A 14,273-nucleotide genomic window follows, 5' to 3' on the forward strand; every position below is an offset into this window, starting at 1 on the left:
AATTCTATAGCCGTCCAAAATTTGAAAAATGGACAGTTTTTGACGATTTGTCAACGAATAAATTTCCATAACTTCGCATTGTCATATCAGTTTTTTTATATAAAAAAAACTCATTACAGTAGAGATAAACAAGTGTCAGGAAAACTGCTGAAACCGTTTTTCAGTTATTGTCCGAAAAATCGAATATCACCCCTTTTTTATGGACAAAGTCCAAATACTCCAAAAAGTAGAATCAGATTTTTTATTACATCGAATTAAGAAACTTTTGGCAATATATTTAAACAATTCCCCAAAAATCCATAAACATCGCTTAGAGCATTTTACAGTTATGGTTAGAAACCTGGAAAATCCCCCATTTCTTTTTGGAAAATATCCCATATATCAGAAACGTAAAATCTAAAATGTATTCAAATTGAAATAAAGCTTACGTAAAAAGAAATAAAAAAAAATCACAAAAGTTTCATAAAAATTGGTGAAATTGTTTTTGAGTTATTGTCAATAAAGCTGTTATGTTGGCGATAAACGAACGGACAGGACAGACAACGGTATACCATAATACGTCCTGTATACGGGCGTATAAACACTTTTCTTATGATAAAAGGTAAAAAAAATGTTTTTAAATATGTTTATCTTTATCTTTGTAGCATGCTATTGGTTGGAAAATTGAACCAAAAAGAACAAGTGCATACGGAATCCTAATCTCTTTCCATACACATATTTTAAAGTGTTCTAATGATACAGTTTCCCGAATTTAATAACGAATTTTATTTTTGTCAGTGTGACCCTTATTATGCCATATTGAGTAAGATACGGTTACTGACATTTCATTTAACGTGTTTAAAGGGAGATAACACAAAACATGTTTAGCCACAAGGAAAAACAAATTATATGATGCTTAACTAGATAGAAAAATCCATTTTGGTCACGGAGGAGCGGAAATAAGTTAACAGAAAACCATATAATTTGCTTTAAAGTTAAATAGGGGTTCCCTCATGAAGGAAATAATAAAATCTTATGGTTATCATTTTTTTAATTTAAATTCTGTTTTCTCTTTATCATATTACCTACCAGTTTCAATTTTTGTAATTCGAAACTTCTTTGCTGAGAACGTCCCAAACGTATTGTAGAGTCCAATTGTTTACAGTATTTGCAAGGTAGACAATTTTCCACTTAAGCAGGTGTTTTTTTGGTTGTTTTTTTTTTTTTTTTTTGCCTTAATGTCATGTTTTTCTTGATATCGACAAAGAACATGAACCTGATTTCATATACATTTTGTTGCAGGAGCATTTTGGAAATGAGTATTTTGCTTGGGAAGATTTGAAAAAAAACAATGCTCAATACAGGATAAAAAGAATATTTTCGTGCATTTATTATTGCGATGTTTAATACTGATTCTAAAATGACGTTCTTCTTTCACTTTGGAAACAAAGCCATGTTCTAATTGCAATATAATATGGGCTGCACGTGATTGACGCCATAATTTAAATTTTAACAACGCCGGAGATCATGACCATGCACATTTGTGTTGGTCGCTAGGTGCATGATTGTGTATCTGTTCATTTTTCATTGCGGGACACGGTTGATTTCCTATATCGTTTTGTTTTCATCAAATCAAAATGACTGCCTTACGAACGTGTACTATAGGTCCGCTTCGTAGTACATAAAGTTCTAAATTTTACAATTAGAATCGAAATAATTCGATCATGACATGCTCTATGCTCATTTACCACGGGTATGCATTATGTTTGTCGACATTTTACCAGTCGCTGACGCTCGGTATAAAGATATTGCCAAATATAATGGCTACCAAAGTTAAAATGAGCATAGAGTATGGCATGGTAGAATCATTTCTTAAATAAAAATACGAGTTCAATTAAATAATTTAAGGAAATGATGCATACAACAATGCTATGATATCTGTAAATGCGAGTTTTTTTTTTAATTTATTTTCGAAACCTCCCTTTTAGAAATTTCTGCAATACTGCAATCGTCGCAAGATTTTTTGAATTTCAAAGCATTCTGCACAATTAAATGTAAGGAATAAATGTGAACAAAAAAGAAATTAATTTGAAAATAAATAAGACCAAAAACAGAGGAAAATGAGAATTGCTGCCATCTGAATTTAACTGAAATAGAAGGAGATAATACTTCGTTTGTGCCAAAAACTTGTGTACGATTCAAAATATTTAAGACGACCAAGAATGAAACTGATATTCTGGCAAGATACTGATAAATCAATATGACCGTATGTTCTTTAATAAGAAAGACGTGAACTGCACTACATTTCTACCGATACTATACCTACTGTGCTTCGTTATTTTCATTCATTCGGGTTTCTCTTTCTGTTCTTAATTAAATGTATTTATTATATGAATAGCGTGTTATATGGCACAGATATACGAAAGAAAGTAGAACACAAAACTGTATTGATGTTATCCTGTCACGCTGATAAACCTACATTATATGACCTAGTATATATCTGCAATGACCTTGACCTGAATAGTAATGTTTGTAAACAAACCAGTACAGGCAAATGACAGGTAGGGGTAATTTATTATTTTTGCTTTCAAACACCATCGTTTGATTATATGCATATATAATATATAAATTTGTTTACGAAATAAACGATGATGCTAAAGTAGTAATTCTTTATTTTGCAACGTCTAATGATTTAAATATGACATATATCAATTCGCTAATAAATCACCAGCAGTCTATCATGACTGTATTTACACCTCAAAAACTACTCTGTGTACAGATTTGCATGTGCAGTTGGGAAAGTTTTAAGGCCTGGAATCCACTAGATATACCTGTATCAACACATGGAACGTAAGCGGCCCGGTCAAAGGGCATAGGGGAAAAACCGCTTACATCATTGAGCACGTAATAATAAACATTGTCATTGATCGCCAGAATCACTACTCGAGTTGAAAATGTATTAAATCTTGCAAATTATACCATTTTAAATAGTTATATAATCCATCAGGTTAGTAAAAATACAAAAACTTAGCCAGTGTATATCCTTTCAGAGGTGCAAAACCATACTTTGTCGTACACAAGCCGTGACAAGGTCCTTTTAGCTGTTTAGGTCACGGTCTTCTGCATTACCTAACTGAAATATTTAACTTTTGTGACTTATTTCCGTGTGTTTATAACACTAGACTCGGGAATGGTTTGCTTATGCATTATTCCATTTTATTGCATACATGTATATATGGATCCCTATAATTGTTTAGAGGGCCCACCAGCCAGGTTACTTGTAAAATGTACTGTTCCAAACAGTCAAGATCTGTCAAAATAAAACTTACAAATAACATAAAGGCCTGATTTTTACCACCTTACAAATATACTTGATATTTTTTTTTTTTTTTAAATAAAACAACTTTCTGCTGTAACTGCAACAGGCACATGTGGGGTACACCCCCTTTTATTAAATTTCTGTGTTTTTTTATGAATTATTATTGCTTAAAAATGTTTAATTTTTACTATGTTTATACCATACTTATTTGTGGCTACTGTGCATGTCCCGTCTTGTTTCAAGTCAATTTACCAACTCTGATACAACCCCTTATTTCACTTTCCATACTAAACATTGCCTCACAAGCACCTGTGAATACTACAAGAGGTTGTACACAAGCATATAAAACCTTGATCATGTGAACCTGATATTTTTGCATGGTTATTGGTTGTTCTTTGCCAAGTTTAAAGTTTACATGATAAAAGTTTTTATTGTAACAGTGTAATTGTGGGGCAACAGCAAGGTTAGTAATAATATCAGATATTTTATTCCAATAAAAATGCCCATGAAAAGCAAAATAAATTATAACAAAGATTTTAATAATTGACACAATAATTTTAATAATCATATATAAATATGAACATGATGAATATAATCAACTAAATCATATGATCAAACCACACTCAAACCATGGTCAACACCATAAGCATGTAAATAAAAAAGCAGTAACCCAACAACATGCAGAGTTGCATTTTTTCATCTTCGGTCTACACACAGTGTATTTTGATTCATATTCTGGTATTTCAATTGCAGATTTCTATTGAAATAATGGGTATAGATAAGAAGATAAGATAAGAATTTTATTAATCTAATCAAGAACCCATAAAGGGCATCATTTACAACAATATTAAGCACAATATGATTGGAAAAAAGAAAAACTATATCCTAATATAATACTATCATATATTGGACAGGATCAGAGCCTAACACATCATGTGTCTTACATAACATTAACAATAATTGCATAATAATTTTATATATTTTGTATCCACCTGGATCTTATTTCTAAACACTTAATTATATAATTGCCTAGGCACAAAAGAGTTGGTAAATGCTCATTTGTGAACAGCCAGAAATATTTTTTATCCTTGGGTAATTCTTTAAAATTATTACAAAAACTGTTTACTTTATCCCATAATAATTTTCTCTGTTCGTTATATAAAGGACAACTTACTGTGAAATGGGTCTCATCTTCAATAGAATTTGATCCATGTGATAGGCAGTGATGACATAGACGCTGACTTCTCTCTATGTATTTTTTACTATACCTATCTTTCTCAATTTTAAGATCATGTGCACTTATTCTCAATTTACATATAGCTCTTCTTATATTAAAATCTTTAATTGATAAATAAGCCTCCTTTACGAAGTCAGTCTTGAGGTTGAAATAATTTTCTAATTTACTATTACCTTGTGATAAGGTATCAGATCTTTTGACCCCCCAAAATGTTTTAAAACTGTTACAAAGTTTACATTTTACAAATTTAATTAATCTATTGAGCTTTGTATTCAAATTTTGTATATCAAGTGATTGAAGGACATATCTCATAGATGAATACCAACAATTAATGTTTCCTGCATCTAAAATTTTATTACAAACATAAGCATCATAAAGTAACCCATCGTCCAATTTGTTAAGTCTGTATAGTAATCTTTGTTGGTTATCTGTTTACAATGTTTGGTTAAATTATTGAAAATGTATAAAGTTTCAACTTATACCTTTTCCCACTGAGAGAAAAGATCCTGCTAGTCGCAAAAAATGGACAACAATTGTAAATCGAAAACATGGAAACAATAATTGGCAACCTAATTCTGAATCTCGAATTTGCTCCAAACATTTTGTAGATTGTGAACCAACTCTTAGTAACCCGTTACCAACACTTGACTTGGGTTACACACCAATACAAGTAACAAAATTTAGGCCCCCTCCACGTGAAAGACATGAAAGTCCCCCTCCTAAGAAAACAAAGCGAAAACTTGAGAATGACCTTTCAGTTGAGGATTTGAACAAACACATAACTTCTGATCATGGCTACATGTATATACAAGACACAGACTGTAACCGTGAAGTAATTTTATTAAGGGACCAGGTACAGACACTGCAAAAAGAAGTCAATATATATAAATCTGCTTACATAAGATCTGTCAATACTAAACGCAAAACAACATTTGACATAAATGTCATATTACAAAGTGACAAAAAATGCAAATTCTATACAGGCATACCAAAGGTTGAAACTTTCAATGACTTTTTCGTTGAATTGGAACAAAAAGTGAGGCAAATGAGACATTGGAAAGGTCCAAAAAGGACATGCAATCCACTTAAAAACAAGAAATATACAAGATCAAATTCAAACAGAAAATTATCACTTAAATTTGAATTTGCATTGACCCTTATGAAATTAAGGTTGGGCCTGTTGTTTGAAGATCTTGTTGACCGATTTGGAATTTCTACCACCCATGCTTCAAACATATTTACAACATGGATAAAAGTTTGGTCCAGTACAATAGGATCTTTGGTGTTTAACCCATCAAAAGAGGCAGTAAAAACAAATTTACCACCTTCTTTCAAAGGAACAAAATACATTGATGTCCGTCACATCATTGACTGCACCGAAGTAATTTTAGAGAGACCCAATAATTTAGAGGTTGCAGCTCAGACTTGGAGTGATTATAAACATCATAACACAGCTAAATTCTTAGTGAGCATAAATCCTTCTGGCTTAATTAATTACGTTTCAGAGGGTTTTGGTGGTAGATGCAGTGATAAATATATTACTAACAATTCTGGTTTTTTAGACATTCTTGAACCATATGACTGTGTAATGGCTGATCGTGGCTTCACCATAAGGGAAGAATTAGCTTTGGTAAGAGCACAACTGTTTATTCCACCAGGTCGTAGAGGTGTTACACAAATGTCAACAACTGAAGTGCAACAAACACAAGAAATTGCTAATCGTAGAATTCACATTGAGCAAGATATAAGAAGAATGAAATACTTTAGAATACTGAAGTATGAAGTGCCGCTTACTCTCATGCAACATTTGGATAGTATTTTCAAAACAATTGCAGGAATATGCAACATGTACCCCCCTCTTCCAAAGTATGAGACATAATTTTGATTGTGATCCAAAAATTGTGAAAAATAATCACAATTAAGGTTTTGTTGTTAGTTTTCATTTGTTTCACATTTTTCATGTCATTGTCTTTTACCACTGACTAAAGGGTATGGGGTTAACTCATTATTGAAGGCCACACAGTTGCCTATTACTACTAATATATTCACTTCATTTGAACTCTGGTGGAACGTTGTCTCATTTGCAATCTCTTGAAGCTAAACAATACCACATCTCCTTATTTTTATAAAGTATAGCATAATTTATATATGAAAATTAAAACTTTTCTACAGGTACATATTCAGGTAAAATTATTTGATAATGCATATATAGTAGCTGCATTCTTCTAAAAATTAAAGTTTCAATTATTTGTACATGTACATCATGTACATTCTGTATGACATATTATATTTAATTACTTTGAGTGCATTTTTTGCAAATCCACTGCTGTAACTTTAATGCTACCTTTTTTGTTACATTTACACATCTGAAATGATACCACAAGTCACAAATATCACAGCAAATACTATGATCAATAAAATTTTCAACATTTTCAGAGTTTTTCACAATGTGATTACATGATGGACAAAAATATGTTGTTTCAAACTCCATTTGGTCCTCTATAGGACTGCTGTTGTTCCTGGTACACACCTCCTGTAGATTTGAAGCAGTTTGCGTTTTAAGTTCACCAGAAAATAGTTCAGGAACAAAATATTTTTCAAAAAATAATTTTAAACTATCAACAATTTCCTCATAATAAGGTTTGTCAAAAACAATTCTCTGACAAAATGTTCCATTACATGTATATATAAAAAAGTCACAATATTTCCTTCCAGTTATTGCTAACTGGCCTTGAATTTGGCCATAATATTTGTGTTTTTTTTTTAAACTGTACTTAGTTCCATCAACATACAAATAGTCTGGAATAGAACAACTGCAAAATGTTGTACATTTGCCACATTTTGGAACAAGAGGACATTTAAATTCAACAACACCTGAGCCACAACAAGCACAATCAACGAGTAAATCAGGGCTAGCCCCAAGATAAGTCATGTCATTATCAAGAAATATTCCACATTCTGTGATAATAACATCTGTGTGGCCTGCTTTCTTCATACCCACAAGGTAACACGAATTGGCTTCTGGTTCCATTTCTCGCCCATGCTTAAGAGACCTTATGTTAGGATTTAACTTTTTGTATACCATGAGTCGTGAAATTAATGGATCAAAAGTAACACCCTCTTTTTTCTTATAACTCTGCACTTTTGTATGTATTTCGTAGAAATTCGATGATGTCAGACGACCCGATCTTATTTCATGCCATTTTTCATTGCTGGACTGACCAACCGTAGAACGCATTACTTTTTGAATTTCACTCTCAGTATACTTTGGCATGTTGCTTAAAAAGTCAGTTTGGTTGTTACATTTTGTTTTAATGTCTTGTATTGTGTAGGCTGTGATGTCTTCACTAACTGGTTTGGTTACTGTTTCTTCTACATTTTCTGTGACAAAACCTGAAAACATATTTTAAACAACATATTTAAGTGCATTGATTTTGACTTGGGGAATGCCCTTTTTTGTGGGGAGGGTTTTGAAATTTCCTCATGTTTAAAAAAAGAATTTTAGGCTGTGTCTGGAACAAATTGTTTTCAAAGACATATCCTTTTGAGAGCTTTTGTAGAGATTGGAACCAATAATAACATAAAAAGCCCCAAACTAAACAAATCATAACATCTGAGATTAGAACTAAAGGTATATTCATCATTTTAGATTTTCAAGAAAAACAATGAAAACAGTTTTAAAACTAGTTAATATGTTGTGACTTGATTTTCAATGTATTTTTTTCGCTTAAGTACTTTACAATGTCAGATACGTAGACTGGTGGAATTTTTTTCATACCATTTTTCTCATCTTATCAGTTATTATGAATCTGTAGTGGATCTGGTAAAGCTTGGCCGTTTATTTTTAGCAAGTTCTGATAGTCTAGTTTATTGTTTTTGATAATTTCAAAAGAAGATGGAATGACTGCAATTTTTAAAACAGACGCCGAATAGCAAAGAGCCGCCAATTCACTTTTTGTACCATCTTTCGTCATACCTCTCTTTGTCAAGTAGTCGCGCAAAGCACTAATTTTCCAGGTTAAAAAATCATCTAAAGAAGTGTTTTGGTCAGTTACTGTAGTTTCCATTATAAAAGGTAATATCGCATCAAATGTCAAATATATAAAGAGTAAAGTATATAAAAATCGTGTAAAAATGTATCAAATTAAGTTCAGAACTTCACATCTTTCTTTCAACGTTATCACGGCGGCCATATTGTTTACAATGGATACGGAAGTTTTACCCTATGACCTTTTGACCCGCACCGCCATATTGAAAATGACGTTAAGTGTTGATACAAGTATATGAAAATTAAATGCATTTTGTGTTACAAAATTTTTTAAAAAAATCTGGATTTTGATGGGCATTTTTTTTTTCTTTTCCTGCAGAAGGTGTAATTGTTTAAATAAAATCCTAAACCGATTCGATTATGCGCAAAATACACTTGATACATGAGCTTTATGTTCCTTAAAACCAACCTGCACAGTATATGCCGTTAAATCGTTTGCATGTTTAGCCGAGTCCGTATCAAAAGAGTCATGTGAAACTAATCGGCTCCTTTTTGACGCAGTTATTTGAGCAGTTGAAATTGAGACAGACTTAAGCTTTGTATATTATGTATATCCCATTTTCTATTTTTAGATATTATATATAACTAGGTTTGTCCCTAAGAGTTTTCGCAGGGATCGCTTTTCTCGTGCAAGAGACTTGATGTCCAGTCTTGGATATTTAAACCTCGTCTGCACAATATTTCTTTCTTTCTTTTTTTTTTAGATTGTAGAAAATTTTCGTACTGGAAAGTTTTACTTTAACTTTTATTCAGTTTCAATGTTTGACCTAGATATTTATGTTGTGTTTTGCTGAACTCACAATTTACGCCTACGTTCCAAAAAGATAGGAATCACTTGTACACTATCTAGACAATCTAATTAAAATATAGATCTCGGATTTCGTTATACTACATACGAGGATCTAACAACTACCCGTATAAGGTTTCACTTCTGAAGGATTTTGCATGTGACTTTTTCAACCAATCATAATTCTAGTTATCCAATCTGAACAGCGCACGCGGAACATATACTTGAATGAGGTTCATTGAAAGGTCCCGAGGGTATCCAAAAATAAAAACAATGGGACTTAAAATTTATCGCTTCGATTGTTAATCGTTTGAAAATAGTTTTTAAATCTCTTTCGTCGTCATATTGTAACTATAGCCATGAATATTTGAAATATGTGACGTTTGTCAAAGATTTCAGATGTGTCTCATATGCTTTATGACTTGAGGTCGTAATCGTGGAAATTAAAGAGTACAGTAAACACTGTTAAACTGTACACTATAGCACTGCCAGTGGCGGATCCAGGGGGGTTCCGGGGGTTGGAACCCCTTTTTTTGACGATCAATGCATTTGAATGGAGACATATAGTTGGAACCACCACCCCCCCCCCTTTTATCCTGGGTTAGGAACCCAACCCCCCCTTTATAAATGGCTGGATCCGCCCCTGACTACTTCCCTCTGCCAGACGTGGATCAAGGATTTTGATAAGGGGTGCAAACTTTGCATAGTTTGAATGGGACATGTAAAAAGTCTAATAGATATAAGAAGATGTGGTATGAGTACTAATGAGACAACTCTCCATCCAAGTCAAAATTTATAAAAGTAAACCATTATAGGTCACAGTACGGTCTTCAACACGGAGCCTTGACTCTCACCGAACAGTAAGCTATAAAGGGCCCCAAAAATTACTAGTGTAAAACCATTCAAATGGGAAGTATTGATAAACCATACATATAGATGTGTAGCGCCACAAGCACCCCCTCGGCTTGCATACAAGAAAAAAAAACTGTCCTCTATTAGCTGCTCTGGTGAAGTTTTTTTTGCTCAGTTGGTAGAGTCTACTAGAGAGGTGCCTTACTGTACGAATTTTTGTGAATTGTCAGGAGGGGGGCTCTTTTATTTTGTATCTAGTAAGAAAAAAATCTTAGGTAGTAGGCTATATATATTTAAATACATGTGTATTTCCTATACAATTCCCATGCTGTAGCAGATACATATATACCAAAAACCAATCCTAGTCTATCATTGACATAATAATTGATAAATAAAATTCGAACTTGATCTGTAACTTGTCATGATAAAACAATACACCAAAAATCAAATCAATATCTTCAAGCACAAAGAAAAAAAGTGTGGAAAACTGATTTGCCGGACTGACCGATGGACAGACAGACAGACAGACGGACAGAGTGCAAACCTAAAGTCCCCTTCGACTTTGACGGTAGGGGACTAATAACCAGGCATTTTGTAATATCAATATATGATTTAGATAGCTGTGAATTTAGCTCGAACTGAAAATTCTTGTTTTTTTACCTTTTAAATAAATCCTTACATTTATAGCTAGCAATAAACCTGACTTCCAAATAACCTTGCATTTTGTAAGATCAATATATGATTGAGATAGCTGTAGAGTTTTATTAAAATCCAAGTTAATTTGGCTAGGATGAAATTTGAAAAAAAGGCAGGACAGGAGTTTTGAGTAAAAAAAATTCAGGATGAGACACTTGCAAAAAAAAAAGTCTGACAGGATGACAATTTAGGTAAAAAAAAGTCAGGATAAACTTAAAAAAATTAAAGGCAGGACCGAATAGAGTGAACAATAAAAAGGCAGGACAGATATTACAACTAAAAAAAAATGCAGACCACATTTTTCATCCTAGCCCCCCCCCCCCCCCTGCCTGTGTCGGACATGTTCACCTTAAAATCATTCCATACACCAAATGTAGAGGCCTAATCGCTAGTTTGAGAAATAGACTAAACCACAACAACTAAAGACTGAACCCCAAGTGTCACATTTTGCAACAATGGTCTCAGGTGACACAAAAACTATTTCAATCACATTGCATTTGCCTGTACCAAGTATAAACCCTGTTGTATACTTGTAGTACATGTTGCATGGCCTATAGTTTTTATTTTTTTATTTTTAGAATTGTGTATTAAATGCATATGACAGATCTATATAAAATAGATGTGGTACATTTTTGTATATGTAGTGATGTACATGTACATGAATGATTATCACAGACACAATGAACAAGATATTTTGCTGAATTTATTCACTACTTTTATAGACACATTAATGCCTAGAGCTTGACATATTGCATAGACAATTGCCTTTCCTTCTATTGAAGCCTTATATATACACGTAGGTTTCATTCTAGATGTCATTTAATTATTTTTTGCTATCTCAGTTGCTGTCGTCCGCGGTCTATTACAAAGCAGGGTTATTATTCACATCACATTAACATATTCTTGTCCTGAATATGCATATTAATTTGCCACTGGACTGTAAGCAGCTATCCATCATCATCATCATCATTGCCATATATATAAACGTTTCATGTATAGTATCTCCTCTTGTTCATATGTAAACTTTGACCTTCTGCTTTATATACATTTTGTAGAATCTGAGAAATGGAATTAACCACAATTTGCACAAAAAATTAACTTTAATCACTGATGGGTGAAATGAGGTTGGGGTCACATGAACACCGGCTTTTGTTTGATTTTATTTTTACCTAATATATATACCTTAATTTTTTATTTAGATATCTGTAGACTTATAAGTTGAAACAAGAGTGCACACACTGAAATGTCTCGCCTACTATACTGACCATTGATTTTATGTTGATAGTCCTACATATAAAGTTTTACTACAAGTATCACATTAACATTAATGATCCAAGAAAATGAGGTCAAGGTCAGATAAACCAAGGCGGAAATACATGTACACCTTTAATACAATCATTCCATACACAGAATATAGATGACCTATTGCTTGTAGTATAAAAGAAACAGACCAAACCATGGAAATTCCATATGGACCAATGAACCATGAAAATGAAGTCAAGGTCAGATGATACCTACCAGACAGTAATAAGCATTGTGTATCAGTTTTATAACATTTGGTTGATGCAAACTAAAGTTAGAGAAAGGAAACCAACTTTGGGATGAACGGACGGACGCACAGACAGATGAACAAGGGTAAAACTTAATGCCCCCTCAGCTACGTATACTGCGGGGGCATAAAAATGTATTTTCTGTAATTTCAGATATCTGGTTAACATACATGTTAGTGTCTTTTTGTTGTTTGGATGTACAACTACCCGGCCACGTCCACTTATTTGTAGTATTTGTATTTTATCCATCTGATGAGTTAAGCCTCTTTCAACTGATTTTTATAGTTCATTCTTATATTGTACTGTTACACCACTGTCCCAGGTTAGGGGGAGGGTTGGGATCCCGCTAACATGTTTAATCCCGCCACATTCTGTATGTACATGATGTATGTGCCTGTCCCAAGTCAGGAGCCTGTAATTCAGTGGTTGTCGTTTGTTTATGTGTTACATATTTGTTATTCGTTCATTTTTTTTTGTACATAAATTAGGCCGTTAGTTTTCTCGTTTGAATTGTTTGACATTGTCATTTCGGGGCCTTTTATAGCTGACTGTGCGGTAAGGGCTTTGCTCATTGTTGAAGGCCGTATGATGACCTATAGTTGTTAATTTCTGTGTCATTTGGTCTTTTGTGGAGAGTTGTCTCATTGGCAGTCATACCACATTTTCTTTTTATATGTACATAAACAGGATGAAGTTATTTTTCTCACAAAGCATTAAACTAACATTTAATGAACGCTGAAACACTAATTACCATTCTGACCCACTGTGGCCGAGTCCAAGAATAGTGAACAATTAATTTCTTTCTTGGCAGAAAATTTCTCCTAACAATTATCTGGAGCACCACATGATATCAACATGTATCAGTGTGTGACAGAGGTAAAAAAAGTATGCAGCAATTTGCTGATATTAAAACTTCTTCTGCATGTGCTGGCGTAAGTATACATGTATATCTTTGCAAGTACACAGTAGAATATCATTAGTATGATTACATTATGATCTATATACTATTACCAATGAATTTAGATTTATCTGATCCCATATCTTGACTTTGTAAATTATAATTTTTTGGTAGGAGAATTAGAATGCGTTGGAAGACTTGCAATGTATTTTCTTGGATATTGTCATGTTTTTTAAAGTACACTGTGAATCCTCCACAAAGATTTTTTTTAATAAACACTCGAGAAGTTGCCCAATGATAGAAAAATGTCAACCTTTAATACTCTATTTTCGAGAATTTACCTTTGAATGCAGACTTCATTATCGGGTAGCAGATATCTGGTATGTTAACTCTTTCCATAGCCCGTTTGAAGCATGTTGGAAGCCTGACCATGCAATCTTTGATCTCCAAAATTTGTCTCTTCTCAAATTTCAATTCTTTCACTTTGTACTAAGGCAAAATTTCAGTTAATGCATTTTCTAAGTTGTTTTTCCATTTCTACGACGCCATCTTCAACATGTTCCTAGGTCGCGTTCATAAGGAGCATTCTGATTGGTCGATATAAATACTTTCTGGGGTCAAATATTACGTTATATAAGGTCACAAAAGTTAAACCTTATAGGTTAGTTGTTAGATCCTCGTATGTAGTATAACGAAATCCGAGATCTATATTTTAATTAGATTGACTATCTAGACATCTTATGGATATCGGATTTATAAAGAGATGGGGACCATTTTGGTAGCGATTTTAAAGAAGATGGTTAATCTATCTCAGGAATTTCTCGAGCCTTACTCTGGAATTCAATTTTGTATTATCGAATGTTTTTGATAAGGTCTTTAACTTGTCAATTCTACTGCATAATGTGTT

General features: G+C 33.0%; 2 protein-coding genes across 5 annotated transcripts in view; both read left to right on the forward strand.

Moving 5' to 3' along the window:
- The first annotated feature begins 2,451 nt into the window (after window positions 1-2,451).
- Window positions 2,452-14,273, forward strand: part of LOC127732845 (uncharacterized) — a 25,893-nt gene continuing 14,071 nt past the window's right edge. For 2 of the 4 annotated variants that reach the window (XM_052242024.1, XM_052242025.1), the window contains exon 1: window positions 2,460-2,540. The gene's annotated coding sequence lies outside the window, so the exon portion shown is untranslated. Of the gene's footprint in view, window positions 2,541-14,273 lie in introns of all 4 variants that reach the window. The other 2 variants (XM_052242023.1, XM_052242026.1) reach the window with 2 other exon arrangements.
- LOC127732847 (uncharacterized) lies at window positions 4,993-7,622 on the forward strand (the record flags this gene model as incomplete). The annotated part of the gene is made up of 1 exon (XM_052242030.1): window positions 4,993-7,622. A coding segment is annotated over one exon (1,422 nt), but the record flags the coding sequence as incomplete, so codon positions are not given.

This window comes from Mytilus californianus, unplaced genomic scaffold (assembly GCF_021869535.1).
Source record: "Mytilus californianus isolate M0D057914Y unplaced genomic scaffold, xbMytCali1.0.p SCAF_29, whole genome shotgun sequence".
NCBI lineage: Eukaryota > Metazoa > Mollusca > Bivalvia > Mytilida > Mytilidae > Mytilus > Mytilus californianus.